We start from the raw sequence: 23,959 nt of genomic DNA, 5'->3' as shown, positions 1-23,959 counted from the left end.
CAGCAGGTCCTGCGGCGGCCCTCGGGATTCGGGTTGGAGGCGGGGGGAGGAGGGGGGGGAGGGCCCCCCGCGTTAGCCGCCGTTGTTTATGCGCGTCAGGGTCGGGATCGAACCCACGATGTCCTGCGTACTGGGCGAGGTAGTCAACATCTCCTAGCCACCGCGGCGCCCTATGACGGTGCAAAGTGACCCCGCGCCTCCCGTGCTGAGCCGGCGTGGGGAGGGTGGGGGGGCGGGGGGGGTGGGGGGGTGGGAGGGGGGGGAGGGTGGGGGGGGGTGTGCGGCGGGCCCCCGAACCTGCGCTCCGTCGCAGCCCTGCAGCAGCAGCAGGTACGGCGTCTCCGCCGGCGGGCGCACGGCAGCGTAGCGCCCCGGGTCGTCGCCCAGCGGCCTCCCGCGCAGCGGCAGCGCGGGCCCCATGCACAGGTCGTAGTCGCCCTCGATGGGCGCCAGCGCGTGGCGCGGCCGCGACGGAGCCGCCCTGGCGGGAGGCGCGGGGCTCCCCCCGTCGCCGCCGTCGCCGACGAGCGTCCGCTGCGGGATGTGCATGTCTGACGGTGCGCCGCAGGTCGCTGGCCGACGCGATCCACTCGGCGTAGCCGCCGTTGGGCACCGTGGGCGGGCCGAGTTGCGGCGAGGCGCTCATCACGGTGGAGACGCGCGCGCGGCTCATCTGCAGCCGCCGCGCCTGCGCGTTGATGCCTGCGGGTCGTGGGGTGGCGGCGGCGGCGGCGGGGGAGAGAGTTAATTCTCTAGATTTGAAGCTTTCGTGACTGCAAGGATTCATACTCTTAGTTCTTTCGGTAAAGTCACGTAGGTGAAAAATGAAATTTAAATTAATAAAAAAAATCACGACGTTTCGGAGGCAACACAAGTCTCCGTCATCAGGTGGGGCAACATCAGAGTGCAGCGAGAGAGAGTTAATTGCGTGCGATTTTAATGGGAATGTTAACGCCACGGCTCGGTTCAGAATCTGTATGGATGCTGGAGGAATCCGATGAACCGTGAAACTCTTTTACGCACATGTCCAGAGATCGGCTCCGGGTCAAGCGGAGGCCGTCGCTCGCAGCGGCCGCGCTTCACTCGAGCCGGCTCTGAGCCACGGACTCAAGATGTTCCATGAGCTGAGCCACAGCCGAGCCACGGTGGCTAGGAAATGTTAACGACCTCGCCTGGTATACAGGAGGTCGTGGGTTCGATCCCGACCCTGACCCCTGCTGCTGTATATTTGGAGTTTGCGTGTCTCTCTCCGTGGTGAGATGTTAACTACCTCGCCTGGTACACAGGAGGTCGCGGGTTCGATCCCGACCCTGATGCCTGCTGCTGTATATGTTGGAGTTGCGTCTATCGTACAACAAACCCCTCTCCCGGATACGTCGTAAGCGTCGCCTTTGCAACGGCAGTTTGGCCCCCCCTTGCCCCCCCCTGCCCCCCTCCCCCCGCCCCCCACGTGACTTCGCTCCGTCACTTCGTCCGCCAGCGCCTCGCCCGCCCGCCCGCACGGACGTGAAGACGCGCGGCGACGTTAAGGGACAAGCACAGGTGGCGCCGCTCCGTCGCAGACGCAAAATAGTCGTCGCTCCACGGCGGTGCTCGCCGCCTGGCTATCGGAACACGCCGGCAGGAATCTTAATTGCGCGGATTTCTAGGGTCCCAGACGAGCCCCCACCCCACCCACCCTCCACCGGCCGGGGGGGTTTATTTGGTCCGGGCATCAAAGTGAGTACCCCCTCCTCCCTTGCAAGAATGTCTTGGGGGCACTGTCGCAAAAAACCCAAACGGGTTCCCAGCTGAAGGCAGCAGCGACGTCTTCCCGCCGTGATATTGACGCCCTCTTCGCCCGTCGCCGTGTGTGCGTGCGTGCGCGCGCGTGCGCGTTGAACTTCTGTCGCACCGTACGTAGCCCAACCGTGGCAATCGGAGGTGCGGGGGAAGGACAATAAACTGAAGACAAAAAGCATTTCTAAAGAAATGCGTCTGTCAATCTGTCGAGATGATTTAAAAGAGCATCGCTCCCAGTGGCTTCCTGTTGTCGGAAGGAAGAGCATTCCACACTGCAGCAGAAGTGCATTGACAGACGAACAGATGGATGGACAGACACACGAACGGATGGATGGACAGACACACGGGAATGGATGGATGGACAGAGAGATGGATGGACAGAGACAGACAGACGGACAAACGGATGGGTGGACAGACAGACACGAGAATGGATGGACGAACAAAGGGACAGCTGGATGAATGACCAGTCAGACACACAGACGGATGGGTGGACAGACAGACACGTGAATGGATGAATGACCAGTCAAACAGACGACGGATGGGTGGACAGACAGACACGTGAATGGATGAATGACCAGTCAGACACACAGACGGATGGGTGGACAAACAGACACTTGAATGGACAGATAGATGGCCGGACGGACATACGAATGAATGGACAGACAGATGGACGTACGTACGTACGGACGGACTGACAAACCAACGGACACACGGGACGGACAAAAAGGTCACAGGCTATTTTCCGGGCCACGGCAAAATTCGGAGACCCACCGGCCGTCAGGGTGTCTCGCTCGCCAGCCGACTCCTCCACCTTGGCACGAGGCCGCAGCTCGAGCCTCCGCGAGTATCCTCCCGTGGCTTCCACAGGGCCTGCAACACAAGTACGATGCGTGGTCAATGGAGACTTGGTGCCTCCCAACCGGTGTTGGTATCTGGCGTTTGAACATCTTTGACACCACCACTACCACCACCACGTGTTTTATTGCCAGAAAGGAGTAAACGCATGTTCTTATACTGGTAGGAACCCCCTGGTTCCACCAGCCCACAGGGGATTATTGTGTCTGTCTGTCCGTCGTGCAGGGAGGGGCTGGGTGAGGAGGAGCTGGGTGGGGAGGGGAGGGTGGGGAGGGTGCTGGGTGGGAAGGGTGGGGCTGGGTGGGGAGGGGCTGGTCACCCCGTGGTGCCCTTATAAAACTCAACGTTTAACCTACTCACGCCGGCTTGTGCCCGCCCTCACAGTCGGGCATATTTGCTGAATAGACCACGCCGCCGTTGACCTGGCCATTGACCGAGCAACTCAACGTTCCTACCAGCTCCCTCCGCAGGAATGTGTTCCCCCCCCCCAAACATTTTGATACTGGCTAAAAGTTCACCCATAGATATGGGGTCATCGCCATACGTTTTTTGATTCCGACTTTTTTCACTTTTGTTTACTTTCTAACCGAGACGAATGGACAGGGTACGCGTGGCTGCATTGGGGCTAGCCGAGAGACGAGGGCAAGTTCTGTGCCACGCCCGGCGTGCGGCTCGCATGTTCGCGCTCGTGCCGGATTTCCGCAGGCCCAATAAAACATATTTCGACGACGACTCTGACCACTCGGCCGTGGATTTTTGCCGCGACGTTCGCCGCACAAGCGGAGCCCAGCGCCGCTTTTCCCGAAACGCCGTGGCGGAAAGGAACCAAAACGAAAAACCGAGAGGGAGAAAGCTCAACGGAACGCCGTGGCCGCGCGGCTAAACCGCTCCCGCCGGTGCCGGCGGTGGCGGCACCTGAAGGAGCAGCGGCTTCTCGTAGTCGGCGATGGCGCGCAGGCACTCGGCACGCCAGGGCTCGCCGCCGCCGGGGGCCCCCGTCGATGCCTCCCCGGTCGCCGCGGCACCGTCGCCGCCGCCGCCTCCGATGCCATCGGCGCCGGCGGTCGTGCGTCCCACGGCCTCGCAGAGCACGTAGTCTCCCGCCAGCGAGCGCTCCAGCCCGTAGCGCTCCAGCGCCTCCTTCACGAGCTCCTGCACACGCACGGGGGGAGGTGGGGTGCGGGGTGGTGGAGGTGGTGGTCACGGCACGGCTCTGATATTATTAATACGTACGCACGCTGAGCGTAGCAAGCACACATCTTCGTGCGTGGATCGTGGTCCGCGAAGCGGGTATTGGCCGCCGCTGCTCTGGTCCGCGCGTATGTTGAACTTCTTTCGCGCCGTACGTAGCCGGTTAATCGTAGGTACGGGGGAAGGACAACAACGCTTGACACGAAGAGCAGTTGGAAAGAAATCAGTTCTCAACCAAGATGGTTGAAAAGTGCGTAGCTTCAGTGGCTTCCTAATATCGGGCGGAAGAGCGTTCCAGACGGTCGCATCACCACCATCACCACCTTTTGCACCGTACGTAGCCGACCGCGTCTGCGGGCCGGGCCGGGAGCAGCAACTCTCGGGGGCAAAGCCGCCTCCGCTGCCCAGCGTCGGGTGGAGGAGGGCTCTTGACGACACACAGAATTTGCTCGGGTCCAGTGCCGGATTATCCTAAGTAGCAAAAGTAGCTACATGTGTAGTAGCTGCTACATGTGTAGGAGCTACGGGGCCCGCACTTTCAAGGGTCCAGCGCTAAATGCTTTCAAGCTATCAATTCCGGTTCAGTGATTCTGCACTTGCTCTAACACTATAGTACTATACTGCCTGCAACATTTAGGAACGACTGGGTGTTTAAGCTTAGCGATTAGTCGTATTATCTGGCTGTATAGAAGATAAAAAAATACAATTACTTTACTATGCAAGTAGAAAGAAAATTGCGTTTAAATATTTAAGTGTTTTTTTTTTAAGGGCCCCTTTATAACATCATGCTACAGGCTCCGCACTCGCTTCATCCGGCACTGCTCGGCTTGTGTGGGTTTTTTCTTTTCTTCACTTTTGTTTTTAGTGGCCTCGCCCAGCAAATGTGAACGTGCAAATCGGCAACGAAATCATTCCGCGTCAAAAAAAAAGCGGAGAGGCGGCGTTCCCACCCCTCCGTCTCGCGCTCTTCCTGACCCCCCCCCCCCCCACCACTGCTACCTTCTGTGCGCGGCCGCTCCGTAACAAAGGTCCCCCAGGTAACCCGGACAGACTGTCGGGGCAAGTGCTGTTAGCTGGTCCCATCCACACAAAAGACAAAGACTGTTGGGTCAAGTGCTGCCAGTGAGTGGCAACCTTATGACTGCCGGCACGGCACACGAGGGGGTGGGTGTGGCCAGCACCACGCCCGGCCGCCTTTGTCTCCCCAGTGGCGATGTTTACACACCGCACCAGGTACTCATTTAAGGCTGAGTCGACCTAGGGGAGGCCCAGGACCGGTTCAGATAATCGTCACTGGTGTTAGCCGTGAGCGGGAATCGAACCCGGGTCGCCAGGTTCATAGCGCAGCGCGCTAACCGCTACACTGCCGTCAACACACACACAGACACACACATGTAAACACACACACATGTAAACACACACACATGTAAACACGTGCGCGTGCACACAACCCTCGCTCACCACCTAACTGCAGCACCACGGCCCGTGCCAACAGCGTGGTGATGACACTCAACACAGCCCCCTACCTCCGCTGTTCATTCCTCAAGTGGGCTTTCTCGGGGGGCTCTGGTGTGGTGCCCATGACCCCCCACCCTTCCCCGCCAGGGATATTTTGTATTTACACTCAAGGCACCCGCCCCCCACCCCCCGCTCCACTGCTGGATGAGGGCTTCGCCCGCGCGTCGTGTGAGTTGTTTGAGCGTATGTTGCGACGCCGGTCAGTGGCAAGTGGCAATCGCCCCGAGCCCCCCCCCCCTCCCGAGCCCCCCTCACCCCCCCATCTTGAGACCTCCCCCCCCCCAACAAAATATAACAAAGTGGTCTTGGTTGATATTTGCCGCAGGAAAAAGTGAATTGAAGGGAAGGTTTTGGTGTTTGTCCCAACGTAAATGTTGGATTCTGGGTAAAAAATAAAAATTGGGGCTGCCCCCCCCACCCCTTGAAACTGCCCTCCCCACCCCTTGGGACTGCCCTCCCCACCCCTTGGGACTGCCCCCCCCACCCCTTGGGACTGCCCTCCCCACCCCTTGGGACTGCCCTCCCCACCCCTTGGGACTGCCCTCCCCACCCCTTGGGACTGCCCTCCCCACCCCTTGGGACTGCCCCCCCCACCCCTTGGGACTGCCCTCCCCACCCCTTGAGACTGCCCCCCCCACCCCTTGGGACTGCCCTCCCCACCCCTTGGGACTGCCCCCCCCACCCCTTGGGACTGCCCTCCCCACCCCTTGAGACTGCCCTCCCCACCCCTTGGGACTGCCCCCCCCACCCCTTGAGACTGCCCCCCCCACCCCTTGGGACTGCCCTCCCCACCCATTGAGACTGCCCCCCCCCACCCCTTGGGACTGCCCTCCCCACCCCTTGAAACTGCCCTCCCCACCCCTTGGGACTGCCCTCCCCACCCCTTGGGACTGCCCCCCCCACCCCTTGAGACTGCCCCCCCCACCCCTTGGGACTGCCCTCCCCACCCATTGAGACTGCCCCCCCCACCCCTTGGGACTGCCCTCCCCACCCATTGAGACTGCCCCCCCCACCCCTTGGGACTGCCCTCCCCACCCCTTGGGACTGCCCCCCCCACCCCTTGGGACTGCCCTCCCTACCCCTTGGAACTGCCCCCCCTACCCCTTGGGACTGCCCTCCCTACCCCTTGGAACTGCCCCCCAACCCCTTGAGGAAGCTCGAAGCCCCCAGCCGTGGCAGCATCGTGACGTCGCTGACTTTGCAGTGGTGCAAAAGGGGTGACGAGGAATGCGTTGTGAGCAAGGGCAGCCCCCCCCCCACCTCCACCGCCCCCCAAGACCCCCCCCCCACTCCCCCACCCTACCCACGTCCAATTTTGCCCCCAATTTTTGGTTGTTGCTCTGGGAGGAAACCGGAAAGCCCGGAGGAAACCCCACACAGAGACAAGGGGGGGGGGGGGGTGGTGAGTGGTGGGACAGACGCCACGGAGAGAGAGGGGAGAGGGGGGCGCATGGCTACATCGACGATCCTCACACGACGGACGCGAGCGACGATTCTCTCACGGTTCAGCGGCATCGCTTGCGACCGTCGGCCGAGCCGGAGAGACGCTGGCCACCGCGTCCAGTCACGCGCGGCGCTTTGCGACTCTGCGGCCGTCTGGAACGCTCTGCTTCTTGCTAACGATGTTAGGAAGGCGCTGGGAGCTGTGGGGACTTTTAAGTCGTCGTCTCGATTGACCAAACCCGAGAACTGCTCGTCGTTTGCGGTGCTTAGTTTGTTATCCTTCCACACGCATCTCCGATTGGCTACGGTTGGGTGCTTATAGTGCGAAAGGTCAACGTATATACGTACCCACCACACTACACACACTACGCTATACACTACAATACACTACACACACTACACTACCCTATACACTACAATACACTACACACACTACGCAATACACTACACACACTACGCTATACACTACAATACACTACACACACTACACTATACACTACACACACTACACTACCCTATACACTACAATACACCACACACACTACCCTATACACTGCAATACACTACACACTACACACACTACGCTATACACTACAATACACTACAATACACACACTACGCTATACACTGCACTATACACTACACACACTACACAGACTACACACACCACCCTATACACTACAATACACTACACACTACACACACTACGCTATACACTACACTAGACACTACACTATACACTACACACACTACGCTATACACTACAATACACTATACACTACACACACTACCCTATACACTACAATACACTACACACTACGCTATACACTACAATACACTATACACTACACACACTACGCTATACACTACACTATACACTACATACACTACACTACCCTATACACTACAATACACTACACACACTACGCTATACACTACACACACTACGCTATACACTACACTATACACTACACTATACACTACACACACTACGCTATACACTATACACTACAATACACTACACTATACACTACACCATGCTACGATACACTACACCACTGTACTAAATTGAACATTCATTTCTTCAGGACTGCTTTTGTTTGTTAGTTAGTTATCCTCCCCCCCCTCGCACCTCCGATTAGCTACGGCCGGCTGCGTACGGCGCAAAAGAAGTTCAACGTACGTACAGACGCTACACTCGCCGGCTTCGCCGATGTGGTGCGTGTGTGAGGTTGTTGGTGGTGGTGGGGGTGGTGGTGGTGGGGGTGGTGGTGGTGGGGGTGGTGGTGGGGGTGGTGGTGGTGGTGGTGGTGGGGGGGGTGGTGGTGGTGGTGGTGGTGGGGGGGGTGGTGGTGGGGGGGGGGCTGGTGGGGGTGGTGGTGGTGGTGGTGGGGGTGGTGGTGGTGGTGGTGGGGGTGGTGGTGGTGGTGGGGGGGGGTGGTGCTGGTAGTGGGGGTGGTGGGGGTGGTGGTGGTGGTGGGGGTGGTGGTGGTGGTGGGGGTGGTGGGGGTGGTGGTGGTGGTGGGGGTGGTGGTGGTGGTGGTGGTGGGGGGGGGTGGTGGTGGTGGGGGTGGTGGTGGTGGGGGGGGGGGTGGTGCTGGTAGTGGTGGTGGGGGTGGTGGTGGTGCGTGTGTGAGGTTGGTGGTGGTGGTGGAGGGAGGAGGAGCCCTACAGGAAGTTCCCGTGCGTCTACGGGACGGATCTGGTCCCCACACCCCGGCCAAGTGGACGTCAGCAGAGAGGAAGGAAGGAAACCGGGGGGGGGGCAGGGGGGGGCAGACAGCTCCCTGAGCCTGCAGAAGGATGCCGCTCCGTCCGGCGCGCGATTCACCGCCGGTGACTCTCTCGCCGTGGCCGAGGGCCTCTGCCGTGGTGCTTCTACGAGTCATCGACGGCGCCGCCTGGCTCTGCCATCTCGCCGCGGTGGCTAGGAGATGTTGACTACCTCGCCTGGTACGCGGGAGGTCGTGGGTTTGAGCCCGACCCTGACACCGCCCTGGCTAGGAGATGTTGACTGCCTCGCCTGGTACACGGGAGGTCGTGGGTTCGATCCCGATCCTGACACGCCCTGGCTAGAAGATGTTGACTATCTCGCCCGGTATGCGGGAGGTCGTGGGTTTAAGCCTGACCCTGATACGTCCTGGATAGAAGATGTTGACTACCTCACCAGGTATGCGGGAGGTCGTGGGCTAGATCCTGACACTGACGCCGCCCTGGCTAGGAGATGTTATCTACCTCGCCTGGTATGTGGGAGGTCGTGGGTTCGATCCCGACCCTGATGTCCCCTTGGCTTGGAGATGTTGACTACCTCGCCTGGAATGGGGAAGGTCGTGGCTTCGATCCCGACCCTGACACCTACTGCCTATCTGGAGTTTGCCTGTCTCTCTCCCTCTCCCCGTGGTCGCGTGGATTTTTCTACAGGTACTCTATATATGAAGATGTTTTTGGCCAATGTTTTATATATAAATATTTTTAAAAGACAAAGATCCCCCTGGATAGCCTTCCGCAGACTGTAGGGGCAAGTGCTGCTAGCGAGTAGTACCTATGAAGGCCGGAACGGTATACGAGGTGTGGGTGGCCAGCACCACGCCCGGCCGCCTTTGTCTCCCCAGTGCCGATGTTTACACACCACGCCGGGTACTCATTTGAGGCTGAGTCGACCAAGGGGAGGCCCAGGACCCGTTCAGATCATCGTCACCGGTGTTGGCCGCGAACGGGAATCGACTCGGGACTCTTGCCGGGTTCGTAGCGCAGCGTAGCGCTAACCGCCACGCCACCGCTCCCCACACACACACAGACACACACACGCACGCACATACGTGGTGACATCATATTGAGTGTTAAGACAAACAAGGGGGCTTGGTGAGGAGGACGGTGTCACGGTGGCTAGCGGGGTGGGAGGGGTGCAGACAGCCAGCATGGAGTGGCAAGCCGAGGAAGGGGAAACTCGCCCCAAGAGGAAGTCCACTGGGGAGATGGAGCGTACGAAATCGGCCTGTGCATTTGGAGCCACGCGGATCGCTACCGGGACAAGTTGGCGCGGTAGGCGGGCACGGGCGGTGCAATCCGCCAGTCGGTCAACCCACGGCGCCTGGGTCTGCCCCGTGACCTCCTACCAGCGGGCGTTCGGCACTTCACGTGATAGCCTCAAAGCGCACGTAGCCTGGCACAGGCGCCGTGGTGACGTCACCGCCGCTGAGCGGCGAATTGCGGCTGTTGTTGTTGTTATTCCGCAGGTGGGGGGGGCGGGCGAGGTAGTTAACATCTCCTAGCCAGGGCGTGTCAGGATGGGGATCGAACACACGACTTCCTGCATACCAGGCGAGGTAGTCAACATCTCCTAGCCAGGGCGTGTCAGGGTTGGGATCGAACCCACGACCTCCCTCATACCAGGCGAGGTAGTCAACATCTCCTAGTCAGGGCGTGTCATGGTCGGGATCGAACACACGACATCCTGCATACCAGGCGAGGTAGTCAACATCTCCTAGCCAGGGCGTGTCATGGTCGGGATCGAACCCACGACCTCCCTCATACCAGGCGAGGTAGTCAACATCTCCTAGTCAGGGCGTGTCATGGTCGGGATCGAACCCACGACCTCCCTCATACCAGGCGAGGTAGTCAACATCTCCTAGTCAGGGCGTGTCAGGGTTGGGATCGAACCCACGACCTTCTGCATACCAGGCGAGGTAATTCAAATTCCCAGCGCAGGTGCTGAAATGCCTTTAAGCGTTTTTGCCTAGGGGACCCCCCCCCCCCGTGGCAGCTGCCCCTGTGCTGGGACGAGGGGCCAGGCGGGAGGGGGTGGGGTGGTGGTGGGGGGGTGGGTGTCCCGGCGCCGGCGATCTCACCTGCGCCGACGACGCGGGCGTGGCGAGCACGCTCTTGTAGTTGGCGCCCGCCGAGATCTCCCCGCCGAAGATCTTGAGCACGCCGGGCGCCGTCACCTGGGTGGACAGCTCCGTGGGGTCCTCCGTGTGCCGCCCGCCCACCTCGGCCGCCACGGAGCCGCCCCGCGGCGGCGGCGGCGGTGTGGCCTGACCGCCCGCGCCGGCACCGGCACCGGCACCGCCACGGCCGAACACCTGCGGTGGGAAGAGAGCTCCGGATTAATCCGGCCGCGTCCGTCCCGGTCGTCGCTTGGGGTCGCTGTCATCCCCTTACCGTCCACCCGACTAACTACCACATCTAGGTTTTTACTATTTTTATTTTTGAGGCACGAGGAACCACGGGGTCGAGGACCCGGTACTACCCAACAATTGCCCAAAGGTCTGCGGTCCTCTATATATTAAGGTGTTATCGGCCAATTGTTATCACACAGCTCAGCGGGGAAACCGCCCTCAGGATCAGAATATTAAATTTTAAACTGGAGGAATCCGATGAGCTGTGAAGCTCTGTCTCAAAGATGTCTAGTTGTAAGGCCCACTAAGCTACATGGCTCTTCTTCAGAAGCGACCTGGCTGCCACAAATGATAGTGTGGGTTATCATCACGTGGACATTTATAGCAGCGGCCAAATAGTCTAAACGCCTGATGTCGATTCTAAACGTGGGAATCGAACCCACGACCTCCTGTATACCAGGCGGGGTAGTTAACATCTCCCCTCGGAGAGAGACACGCAAACTCCAAATATACAGCAGGCATTGGGGTCAGGATCGAACCCACGACCTTCTGTACATCAGGCGAGGTAGTTAACATCTCGCTACCGTGAAGCGCTCTGTAACTGGAGGTTAAATGTCCGTGCAATTCACTACTCTACGGGACGTCTGGAAAAAAATAATAATACAATTAAACCAAACACATTACCAAGCTGCAAGCGCGTACAAAATTCTCCGGCAGGGACCAGGGCCATGACCAGGCCCAGGACCATCAGATCCCGCCCGGTGAGGCCGCATGCCTCCTGGGGGGGGGGGGGGGGGGGGAGGCCCAGCAGAGGGAGAGCCCTCACCTGAGAGAAGCGCTTGCTGTAGCGGTTGCGGGCACGGTTCTTGGCCGGCTGGCGCAGAGTCACGCCGCCCGCCCCGCTGGTCGTGCTGTGCACGCTCAGGGTCTCGCATGACCCGCTCTTGAGGTTGGGCGTCCTGCGAGAGAGGGCACAGCGGGAGGGAGACTCCGGATGAGGGCACGGCACGCGGTTGCGGAGGCGCTTGAGAGAGGGGAGCTTGGTTCAGGGGCGCCTTCGGTCCAGCAGCGGATAGACCCTGGCGATCGATGACGACTGGATAGGTCTTCTTGGTTCTTTCGGTAAAGTCACGTAGAAGGGAAGCAATAAAATAATAAAAATAAAACATAATAAAATAATTCTCACGACGTTTCGGCCACAACGCAAGCAGCCGTCCTCAGGAGAAAACCAGGTCTGCTTGCGTTGTGGCCGAAACGTCGTGAGAATTATTTTATTATGTTTTATTTTTATTATTTTATTACTTCCCTTCTACGTGACTTTACCGAAAGAACCAAGAAGATGAATCCCTGCAGTCACGAAAGCTTTAAATCGAGACTGGATAGGTGTTCGGCGATGGATATATTGGAGTTCATTGGTTTTGAATATCGACTGTCCAGGCCCCGATTTCGGTATTCATTTGAACCTTTTCGCATTTTTGTAATTGTTTATGCGCCGAAGTAAACAAAGCACGTTGTTAATAAGTTAAGTTTATATTTTGATAATCGAATTAACATTTTTTTTATGGAAAGTTCAGTAAAGCAATAAAAAGGACAATTTTAACGTGCATTTTCATACTTTAAATAACTTTAGCAAATCCGATGTGACGGCATCGTCGAAACGACATCACTTATAAGAGAGGGGGAAAATGCGTGGAAGCGATGCCATGAAAGTGACTTCACATTTGTGGATTGTTTTCGAAACATTTTTTTTTTCAGATCATACAAAGAAATATTTTGGAAGACGAGCCCTCAGTGGCCGGGCCTCTCTCCCCCCTCCTCCCTCTTCTTCGTCTGTGGAACAATCCTCCCCCGAAGCGTGCAGCGAGCGTCGTGTGTTTGGCATTGTAAAACGTGCGCGTGCGGTATTAATCAGGGCGGCCACCGGGTTCCAACCGCTGGAACACGTTCTAACCGCTCGGCTCGCCGTCACTGCCGCCACCCCCCCCGAACGCCACGAAGAAGACCACGATCACCGTACGTTTGTTGAACATCTTCCGCACCACTATGAGACATCTCCTTTACCAGTGGCAAAATATAGTAATAGGTTTCAACCCTTTCAACTGGTACAAAAACTGACACCTTTATACAAGGCAGCATGTTTGCAATAACCACAACACAAGCAGTCAAAATGCAAACAAAAAGAAACAACTCTGATAATGATGATAATGTATGCACTGTCCTTGAAGTTGATTGGTCCACACCCGAGACAGCTTTTCTTAGAGCCTAGTCTCCATTGGTGTTGGACCAGATGACGCCAAAATGCGTACAACTCAAAAACAGCGCACTATCAGAGTATTGAGAGCTCGGGGTAAGCATTTACACTATGAGACCTCTTTTACCAGTGGCAAAATATAGTAATAGGTTTTTACCCTTTCAACTGGTACAAAAACTGACACCTTTATATAAGGCATCATGTTTTCTTCCGCACCGATCGTAGCCCACCGTGGGGGGGGAGGGTCAAGAGACGAAACACAAAAAGCAGTTCTATAGAAATTAGTTTTCGATCTGATGATTTAAAAGTGCACAGCCCCCTAATAGCACCAGCCGATCTCCAGTATGGGGCCGTTCGTAAATGACGTCACGCACCTAGGGGGGGGGGGGTCAGACATTTGTGACGATGTGTGACGAGGGGGGGGGGGGGTTGAGAAATGTGACGTCACATCAAAATGCGCAACTTTGAATAAATATAGACAACACGTTCTACTTAATTAAATAGACGTTTTAATAAATATGTTCTCCTACAACATCAGAGTGCAGCGCCACATTAAATACGCACTACAATGACAATAGTTTAACGCGATTTTGGAAGATTTTTACCCCCCCCCCCCTCGTCACAAAAAGTCAGACCCCCCCAAATATGACGTCACAAAGCTCTGCCCCCCCCTCCCAAAAAAAACATGCTTCAAATCGCTTTAAACTATGATGGGACTTTTTAGGATGAACACTATACTACTATATCTTGACGTAAAGCTTTCGTGACTGCAGGAATTCATATTCTTTGGGTCTTTCGGTAAAGTCACGTAGATAGGTTCAAAGAAAATAACAAAAAACTACGACGTTTCGATAGCAAAGCAAGCCGTCGAAACGATACACTACATTATACACTACACGACGAAACACTACAATGCAATATAACTGTCAAACCACACGGTTTACCCCGGATTCTTGTACATGGAAATTGAGATTTCAGGTCCGTATGGCGGCGTGCAGCCGTTTCATGATGGAACTTTGTAGGATGAACGTTGATATTTAGAAGGGCACCACGGGGTGACCAATACGGTTTGAATGGGTCTGTGATAAGGTAGGGCCACTGATAAGGGGCTGACAGCTGATCCCATCGTCACACCCCCAAGGCAATCTAGAGCCGTGCCCTGGCTGTAACGGTCCCACCTGATGACGGAGACTTGTGTTGCCTCCGAAACGTCGTGATTTTTAAATCCTTTATATTAAGTTCACTTGCTTGCGTGCTTGCTTCTTGCTTACAACCGTGCAAATCTTTCGGTCGTTTTTTAACCCACTTCCCGTGATCCAATCGAGCTGACATTTTGCACACAGACTCGTTGTGCGAGACAATTAATGTTCGTGAGAAAATGTTTTCCTAAATTTTACACTGTTTAGGGAAAACAAATTAAATATTTAATTACCAATTGCTTAATACTGGCAGACAATCATCTGACCCATAGGTGGCAGCCATCTCAAGCCAGAGGACGAGAGGACTCTAGCCGCCACGCATATAAAGGATTTAGAGTTAAAAACTTTGTTTTTACGGGTTATACTTATTAAATCCTTTATATTAAGTTCACTTGCTTGCTTGCTTAGGACCGTGCAAATCTTTCGGTCGTTTTTTAACCCACTTCCCGTGATCCAATCGAGCTGAAATTTTCCACACAGACTCGTTGTGCGTGACAATTAATGTTCGTGAACATTTTTTTCCAAAATTTTACACTTTTTAGGACAAAAATATTATATTTAATGACCAATTGCTTAATGCTGCCATGCAATCATCTGACCCATAGGTGGCAGCCATCTCAAGCCAGAGGACGAGAGGACTCTAACCGCCACGCATATAAAGGATTTATAGTGAAAAACTTTGTTTTTACGGGTTATACTTGTTATTGTTTTATTTTTATTCATTTCATTTTTTACCTACGTGACTTTACCGAAAGTACTAAGAGTGTGGGGGGAGGGGGTTCTGACATGTAGCCGCTAACAAAACAAAACTCGGGCATCTACCCCCCAACCGCTCACTCCACGTTCCTCCTTCCCGCACCGATCGTCGAGAGTTCCCAAACCGAGCGGGCCGCTTGTTGAGAAATAAATTCGTGTTTGGTTTGTTGTCCTTCCCCACACCCACCCCGCCCGCACCTCCGATTAGCACGGTTGGCTACGTATGGTGCGAAAGAAGTTCAACATCCGTACATACCCCATAGGAGAGGAGGTGGGGGGGGGGGGGGGGGGTCGTGGCCAACACCATGTCCGGCCGCCTTTGCCTCCCCCGTAACGATGTTTACACACCACACCAAGTCATCATTTAGGGCTGAGTCGACCTAGGGGAGGCCCACTACAGGTTCAATTATTCGCCATTTGTGGTCATGGGTGGGAATTCAACTCGAGCCGCCTGATTCGCAGTGCGCCAACCACGACACCACTGCTGCCCATTTCACCTGTGGATATACACCAGGTACTCATTTAAGGCTGAGTCGATCTAGAGGAGACCGGTTCAGACAATCACTGGGCGTGAGCTGGGTATACGCACGCACATTTCTGTGTGTGGATCAGCGTTCACGCAGCTGAAACAAGCCGACAAGCCACTACATTAAGGGAGTCTCAGCTCGCGATGCTGTTGTAACAAGCTGGCAAGCCACTGCATTAAGGGAGCCTTTTGCTTGCAATGCAGTTGAAACAAGCCGGCAAGCCACTACATTAAGGGAGCCTCAGCTCGGACTGCAGTTGAAACAAGCTGGCAATCCACTACATTAAGGGAGCCTCAGCTTGTAATGCAGTTGAAACAAGCTGGCAATCCACTACATTAAGGGAGCCTCAGCTCGCACTGCAGTTGAAACAAGATGGCAAGCCTCTACATTAAGGGAGCCTCAGCTTGTAATGCAGTTGAAACAAGCCGGCAAGCCACGACATTAAGGGAGCCTCAGCTTGGACTGCAGCTGAAACAAGCCGGCAAGCCACTGCATTAAGGGAGCCTCAGCTTGTAATGCAGTTGAAACAAGCTGGCAAGCCACTACATTAAGGGAGCCTCAGCTTGGACTGCAGTTGAAACAAGCCGGCAAGCCACTACATTAAGGGAGCCTCAGCTTGTAATGCAGTTGAAACAAGCTGGCAAGCCACTAAATTAAGGGAGCCTCAGCTTGCAATGCAGTTGAAACAAGCCGGCAAGCCACTACATTAAGGGAGCCTCAGCTTGGACTGCAGCTGAAACAAGCCGGCAAGCCACTACATTAAGGGAGCCTCAGCTTGGACTGCAGTTGAAACAAGATGGCAAGCCTCTACATTAAGGGAGCCTCAGCTTGTAATGCAGTTGAAACAAGCCGGCAAGCCACTACATTAAGGGAGCCTCAGCTTGGACTGCAGCTGAAACAAGCCGGCAAGCCACTACATTAAGGGAGCCTCAGCTTGGACTGCAGTTGAAACAAGCTGGCAAGCCACTACATTAAGGGAGCCTCAGCTTGTAATGCAGTTGAAACAAGCTGGCAAGCCACTAAATTAAGGGAGCCTCAGCTTGCAATGCAGTTGAAACAAGCCGGCAAGCCACGACATTAAGGGAGCCTCCTCTGCACAAGGACATGTATTCGCGTGTCGCGCATCGTACTGCACGCGTATTTTGGCTACGGTGAGTCTGTACACGGGTGTGTTGCGATGTCTCTTCGTCTCAGTACTGCGTAGCGTGAGTTGACTCTGCGCACACACAGGCTACAGACACTCCCATGCGAACACAAAGATTTGAAGCTTTCGTGACTGCAAGGATTCATACTCTTAGGTTTTTCGGTAAAGTCACGTAGGTGAAAAAGAAATAATAAAAATATAATTGAAATAATAATAGAAATAAAATAAAAATCACGACGTTTCGGAGGCAACACAAGTCTTCGTCATCAGGTGGGACCGTCACAGCCAGATTGACCAGACAGTAAATCGTGATTTATTATTTTATTTTTATTATTATTATTTCAATTATATTTTTATTATTTATTTTTTACCTACGTGACTTTACCGAAAAACCTAAGAGTACAAAGACAAAGATTCCCTTGCACCTGCCTTCAACGGGACTGTCGGGGCAAGTGCTGCTAGCGAGAACCGAAGGGGCCGTCCATAAATGACGTCACGCGATTTTGGACGATTTTTGACCCCCCCCCCCCCTCGTCACACGGCGTCACAAAAAGTCAGACCCCCCCTCAAATATGACGTCACGAAGCTCTGCCCCCCCTCCCCAAAACCATATTTACATTTTGAAAACAAAACATGCTTAAAATCGCTTTAAACTATCGTCATTGTAGTGCGTATTTAATGTGGCGCTGCACTCCGATGTTGTAGGAGTGTTGTTATAACAATTAGTGTTGTTATAACAATCCTATATTTATTTAAAGTTGCGCATTTTTACGTGACGTCACATTCTCAACCCCCCTCCCCCCCTCGTCACAAATCATCACAAATGTCTGACCCCCCCCCCCCCAGGTGCGTGACGTCATCTATGCCTCCGAAACGTCGTGATTTTTATTTTATTTTTATTTTACTTTTATAAAAAAAAAATTTTTTACCTACGTGACTTTAACCGAAAAAACCTAAGAATATGGCCCCAAAGAACCCACGAGCGTTGTGACCTAAGCGCGCGTTCCAACACCCACCCACCCACCGATGCGTGCGCTCTAACGGCGCCTGGGAATCAAGTCGCGTGTTCGCTACCAGAGGAACGCTTCCTCGAGATGATTCGCCGCCAATGTCCCCCAAATAAAAAACGACACCGATCCGTGCGACGCTGCTGATGGTGAGCAGCTGGACATCTGTGACAACTACTGGACATCTGCGAACACTACCGGACATCTGTGAAAAAGAAGATTCATAGCTCATCGGATTTCTCCAGGGTAAATAAACATTCTGATGGCTGAGCCGTGCGAGAACGTTTTGGCCGATAACAACCTTCATACATAGAGGAGCGGCAGCGCTTGAGCAAAGATGCTGTCGGCTGATCGCCACGTGGTTACTGCTGCTGCCTTCCCTGACCCTCTGTGGTTTAATCCACCACGAGGTTCCGAGTCTTCATCTCTCTCCTCTGTCTCGCTACGAGAGCGATCAACGAACTCTGTGCCACGCCGCGTTACGAGTTGACAACATTCTGTCGTCGTCGATATTATTACAAAGAGGAGAGCCAGGGAAATGCCCCAAGGGCTCCCCCCATCAATTTGCATCCTGGATGTGAACTACTATTCAAACTAGATTTGTGTTACTCTTTGGTTCTTTGGGTAAAGTCACGTAGGCATAAAATAAAATAAATTAAATCACGACGTTTCGTGATTTAATTTTCGATTTTTTTTTAATTGCTGTAGGTTTCCCACCCCATGTTGATTGCTTGTGTTGCAATCGAAACGTCGTGATTGTATTTATTTTATTTTATACCTACGTGACTTTACCGAAAGAACTTCAACTCTAGATTCAAATCTAGATTATATTTTTGTTATTTTATTTTAGCAGGTAAGGGCCCCATCACAGAGCCACGTCGCACTTTTTCAGAAGCGACCTGGCTGCCGCGAAAAATAGCTCGAGGTAGTGGGCTTATTATCACGTGGACATTGATAGCAGCAGCCACATACTCGAAACGCGTGACGTCCATTCTAAATGTGGAAGGAAAAACCAGAGGATCCAGAGAAAAATCCTCGCCACCACGGGAAGAGAGAGAGGCACGCAAACTCCAAATATACAGCAGGCATCGTCAGGGTCGGGATCGAACCCACGACCTCCTGTATACCAGGCGAGGTAGTTAACATCTCCTAGGCACCATGATGATGATAAGAGAGAGACACGCAAACTCCAAATATACAGCAGGCATCGTCAGGGTCGGGATCGAACCCACGACCTCCTGTATACCAGGCGAGGTAGTTAACATCTCCTAGGCACCATGATGATGATAAGAGAGAGACACGCAAACTCCAAATATACAGCAGGCATCATCAGGGTCGAGATCGAACCAACGACCTCCTGCAGACCTGGGAAGGCAGTTAACATATCGCCACAGTGGATGTACGAACAGACGGACGGACGGGCACCTGAAGGCATTTGTAGTTCGCGTGTAAAGTCTCGTCAGACGCAATGGACGGACAGATGGACAGAGGGACCTGTGGTGCAGGTAGCGTCCATCGCATTGCACGGTGATGGCACGGAGCAGCCAATCAGCAGCCAGAATAAAACGCCCCGTTCAAAGGGCACCGGAAAAAAACGGCTGCGAGGCGCCAAGTCCCCCCATGAGTTGGGAGCAACTCAAAAAATCTTCTTGGTAGGACGACGCCTGTGGTGTCATGTCTGGCGCGTGGGCCCCGCCTGGCCCGTGGGCCACGGTTGCAGCGTTGCCGCCTGAACAGCTGACATCTCCACCAACGCGGGATCCACGCGTCCGGTGTGAGCCCTGTGCGACGGGGATCGAACTTAGGGCCACGTGGAGAACCGCTTTTGCGGTTTACCGTAAAAAAAATAAGAATCCGCTTTTCCCACAAGCGTGTCAATCCTTTTGGCGTCATCTGGTCCAACACCATGTGAGACTAGGCTCTAAGAAAAGCTGTCTCGGGTGTGGACCAATAAATTTCAAGAACAGTGTATACATGATCAGAGTTGTGTTTTTTTGTTTGCATTCCGACCGCAGGTATTGTGGTCAATGCAAACATGACTCCTTGTAGAAAAAAGGTGTCAGTTTTGTTGCCAGATAAAAGGGTAAAAAGCCAATGATCATATTTTGCTACTGGCAAAGGAGGTTCCAATGGCGTGTCCAAATCCCTTCGGACAATTCCTTCACAAGCTTTAGTATCACCCCGAGAGGTAACACGTGGTAAAGGCTCAGCACACTGCGAATTCTCTCTGCCGGAAGGGCCCTCCGCTAGAGGGAGCTCCAGAGAGCCCCCCCCCCTCTACCCCCCGCCCCCACCGACTTACCCCCCCCCCCCCCCGTCCAGGAGAGGGCGTTGTCAATCTGTACCCTGGGCTGACCTCACCGCGAGATTTGTCGCGCGAGCGATGGTCGTGGTGGTGGTGGGGGGGGGCTCAAGCCGCTGGGATTGCTGAGTTGCATCGTATGACGTTCATAGGCGCGGCCGCCTATGAATGTCAGAATCAGGAATGTTATTTATTTATACGCTGCAGGAGGAATCTGATGAGCTATCAAGCTCCCCCCCCCCCCCCCCCCCCCCCCCCACCACAGATTGTCCTGCAAGAGGGGGACCGGGTGCAGAACGTTACAAGGGTGTCACGGTGCCTAGGAGATGTTAACTACCTCGCCTGGTATGCAGGAGGCCGTGGATTTGACACCGACCCTGACGCATGTTGTATATTTGGAGTTTGCATGTCTCTCTCTCTCTCATCATCATCACGGTGGCTAGGAGATGTTAACTACCTCGCCTGGTATACAGGAGGCCGCGGATTCGATCCCGTCCCTGACGCCTGCTGCTGTATATTTGGAGTTTGCGTGTCTCTCTCTCATCATCAACACGGTGGCTAGGAGATGTTAACTACCTCGCCTGGTATGCAGGAGGCCGTGGATTCGATCCCGACCCTGACGCCTGCTGCTGTATATCTGGAGTTTGCGTGTATTTCTCCCCGTGGTCGCATGAATATTTCTCCCGGTCTTCCGGTTTATCCCTCTGCATTTAGAAACGTGCGTTTAGAGTATTATTGGCTGCTATAAAAATGTCCACGAGATTTGTGGACAAGCTAGCAGAGTTAAGTGAGCCTGAACCTGGTAAAATGCAAACAGCACGTTTTTTTACAACGGCAAACTATATAAAAACACAACAGGCGTGCAAAGTATAGGACAAGTCAACACACCGCTCGATATCTCTACAGCTTTCCTTGGATTTAATAGCAGCAGATTAAACACCTAATTTTTCATTTGTTATCCACTCAATTGTCTCGTTCAGACGCAGAGTGGACCTCGTCCGTTCCTCCTTCAAAGACAGCGGTGCGGTGTTTACGATGCGGTCGATGGTTTGGGAAAGAAATCACGTAAAATATTATACGAATAAAATTACTGTAAACATGTTTTGTTTCGGTATCATATCATGTAAAGCCCACGGGGCTACGAGCTTCTTCAATTTTCAGAAGCGGGACCCCGAAAATTTGTATACAGTACGTTGAACTTCTTTCGCACCGTACGTAGCCAGCGGCGCTAATCGGAATGTACTAATTAGCTAAGAACGTCAGCGTTAGTCGTGTGTTGGAGGCGGCTAATTGCCCAGCCGTCATCAAATTACCCCGTCGCTAAACTTGTACCCAAAGTAACAGTGAACCCATTCGCGATGTACCGGTGAACGCGTATGCAAAGCAACTGAACTCATACGCAAAGTGACAGCGAACCGGTTATATAAAAGTAGGCATGGAAATGACACAAATTCAACGTTAAACACAGTACTGTCACGGCGAGGAAAAGGACACGTGATGTGTAAGACTCCCACACTTCACGATCATTCAATGGCAGCTCCGATTAGCACTGTCGGCGGCGTGCGTTGTGAAAGAAGTTCAACGCACGCAGTGTACACACACGTGGACTATAGGGTGCTGATACGGAACGTGTTGCCGGCACCGCTGCTGCTGCTGCTGCCTCCGTTAAGGGACACTCGGTCGAGCCGCGGTGACCACACGGGACCCGGGATAGGGCGGATGAGACAGGGCATCTAACAATACCGTGAGGTTTCTGCGTAAGGCGAGAAAACAGATATTTCTGTTTTGTAATTAACAAAAAAAATCACCAGGTAATGGCCCACTACTGAGCGATATTTCTATTTGTTTTCAGAAGCTACCCGGTCATCACAAATGACAGCTCAACGAAACGGCGGCTTATGATGATGATCATCATCATCGTGTGGAAATTGATAGCAGCAAGCAAAGACTCTGAACGCGTGACGTCGATTCTAAATGTGGAGGGAAAAAAACCGGAGGACCCGGAGAAAAATCCACGCGACCACGGAGAGAGAGAGACACCGCAAACTCCAAATATACAGCAGCAGCAGGCGTCAGGGTCGGGATTAAAACCCATACGCGAACCCACAACTTCCTCCAGTAAACCAGGCAAAAGGCAGACATCTCACTTCGCCGTGGCCGGGAAACAAACTCGGGGTGGTGGTGCTGCTGGTGGTGGGAGGGGGGTCAGAATCAGAATCCTAAATATTTCTATAGATTTCGATTTAAAGCTTTCGTGACTGCAGGGATTCATCTTCTTGGTTCTTTCGGTAAAGTCACGTAGAAGGGAAATAATACAATAATAAAAATAACACAATAAAATAATTCTCACGACGAACCAAGAAGATATTTCTACAGACTGAATGAATCCGATGAGCTACAAAGCCCCGTGCTTTTTTCCCCCACACAGATGTGGGTCGTGACCGCCGCCTCTCCCCAGCGGCGCCGGTTATCATCCAGCGAAACCTCCCTCCCCACCACCACCACCATCACCCACCCACCCACCACCCACCCACCATCTCCCGCAATAATCGGCACGCGCGTGGCCTCGCAACGCGATCCCCCACCACCCCCCAACCACCACCACCACGACCACGACTCCGTATCTCGAGACTCACGAGTGCGTGAAGGAGGAGGAGGCAGAAGACGCGTCCACCGTCGAATCCGCGAGTATTCTGAGCTGTGCTGGGCTGGCCATCGCTGCGCTCACCACACCATAGCAGTGGGCAGGCCGGGCGCGCACTCACTCACTCGCTCCCTCGCTCGCCCACACAGCGAACACCGATGAACCTGACCAAACTAATCTCTCTCTTCTCGATCACCGCGCGTAATCGCAACCGCGTGCAGCAGCAGCAGCAGTCCCGTCGGATGAACGCGCAGCGCACAGCTCTGGTGTCAGTCTGTCGTTCCCCCTCCTACCCGAGCGGGCGAGCCAGCCCAATGCTCCTGCGTGGATTTCCGCCCATTCGTAAGCTCCCCTTATTTTGGTTGACAAGGGGTAAGTGCGTGTGTGTGTGGGGAGGGGGGGGGGCATCTTAATATTATTTTTTTTCCCGTAAAAAAAAAAAACCCCTCCCACCAACAATCTCCAAGCCCCACTTCCCCCCGTACTTACTGGGCGTCCAAATAGTCGTCCGACTTCCTTCCTAAGCTCAGGCGTAGGCGGGCCGAGCCCGCGGGAGGCAGAGCCAGGACGATGCTGCCCAGGAGCGACGTGCCGCCGTTCCGAACGCCGCGCGAGCCGGCGTCCTCCATCAGGACGGTGGCAGCCGTGCGCATGGTCGTGGGGGGTGGCCCCCCACTCCACCACCAACTCCACCCCAACTCCACCCAACCCACTCACTCACTTAACCACTCCACCTGTGCCGCCGCACAGATGACAGGAGATCTGAGCGAGGGTTCTCGGACCGTCGGCTTCACGTGCGATGGAGAGCCATTGACGATCGTTCGCTCGGGGTAGCGGTGGTGTTCAGCAGCATATCCCGTTGCGGCTGAATCACCGTGGGATGGCACGCGCGTGGTCGCGTAAAGTGGAATAAGAACTTAACGAAGTTTCGCTGCTCTCAATCGCTTTCGTGGGAGATGGAAGAAAAAATTCCCACGGGCAGTGGCGTCGGCTCGGAGTGGAAATTCTCGCCGGTCCGCTTTGGGCGGCGGCGGCGCGAGCGAGCGACCGCCCGGTTCCTCGGCACGCGGAGAGGCGAGCGGAGGGCCCCAAAGTTCGCGGCCAAAATAATGACAGCTGCAAAAAAAGGGGGCTCGCTGCGGCAGCAGCCCCCCCCCCCCCACACAACCACCCACACACCCCCCACACCCACCCACCACTACCCCCACAACTTGTTGTGCCC

The 23,959-nt window shown here is 54.5% G+C and overlaps 1 protein-coding gene across 1 annotated transcript; it reads right to left on the bottom strand.

The window, feature by feature from the left end:
- Nucleotides 1–563: 563 nt before the first annotated feature.
- Nucleotides 564–23,887, bottom strand: LOC133358722 (ras-associating and dilute domain-containing protein-like). The gene is made up of 6 exons (XM_061577159.1): nt 23,227–23,887; nt 11,734–11,866; nt 10,638–10,871; nt 3,553–3,789; nt 2,554–2,652; nt 564–702 (listed from the first exon to the last, which is right to left on the bottom strand). The coding sequence occupies exons 1-5, from the start codon at nt 23,388–23,390 to the stop codon at nt 2,560–2,562; spliced, it is 861 nt and encodes a 286-aa protein (XP_061433143.1). The 5' UTR covers nt 23,391–23,887; the 3' UTR covers nt 564–702; nt 2,554–2,559.
- Nucleotides 23,888–23,959: the final 72 nt, after the last annotated feature.

The sequence above is a fragment of the Lethenteron reissneri genome, chromosome 63, assembly GCF_015708825.2.
Source record: "Lethenteron reissneri isolate LAM-NWPU_2019-01 chromosome 63, ASM1570882v1, whole genome shotgun sequence".
Classification (NCBI taxonomy): Eukaryota; Metazoa; Chordata; class Hyperoartia; order Petromyzontiformes; family Petromyzontidae; genus Lethenteron; species Lethenteron reissneri.
The sequence above is the reverse complement of the archived record's forward strand: the minus strand, read 5'-3'. Positions and strand labels throughout refer to the sequence as shown.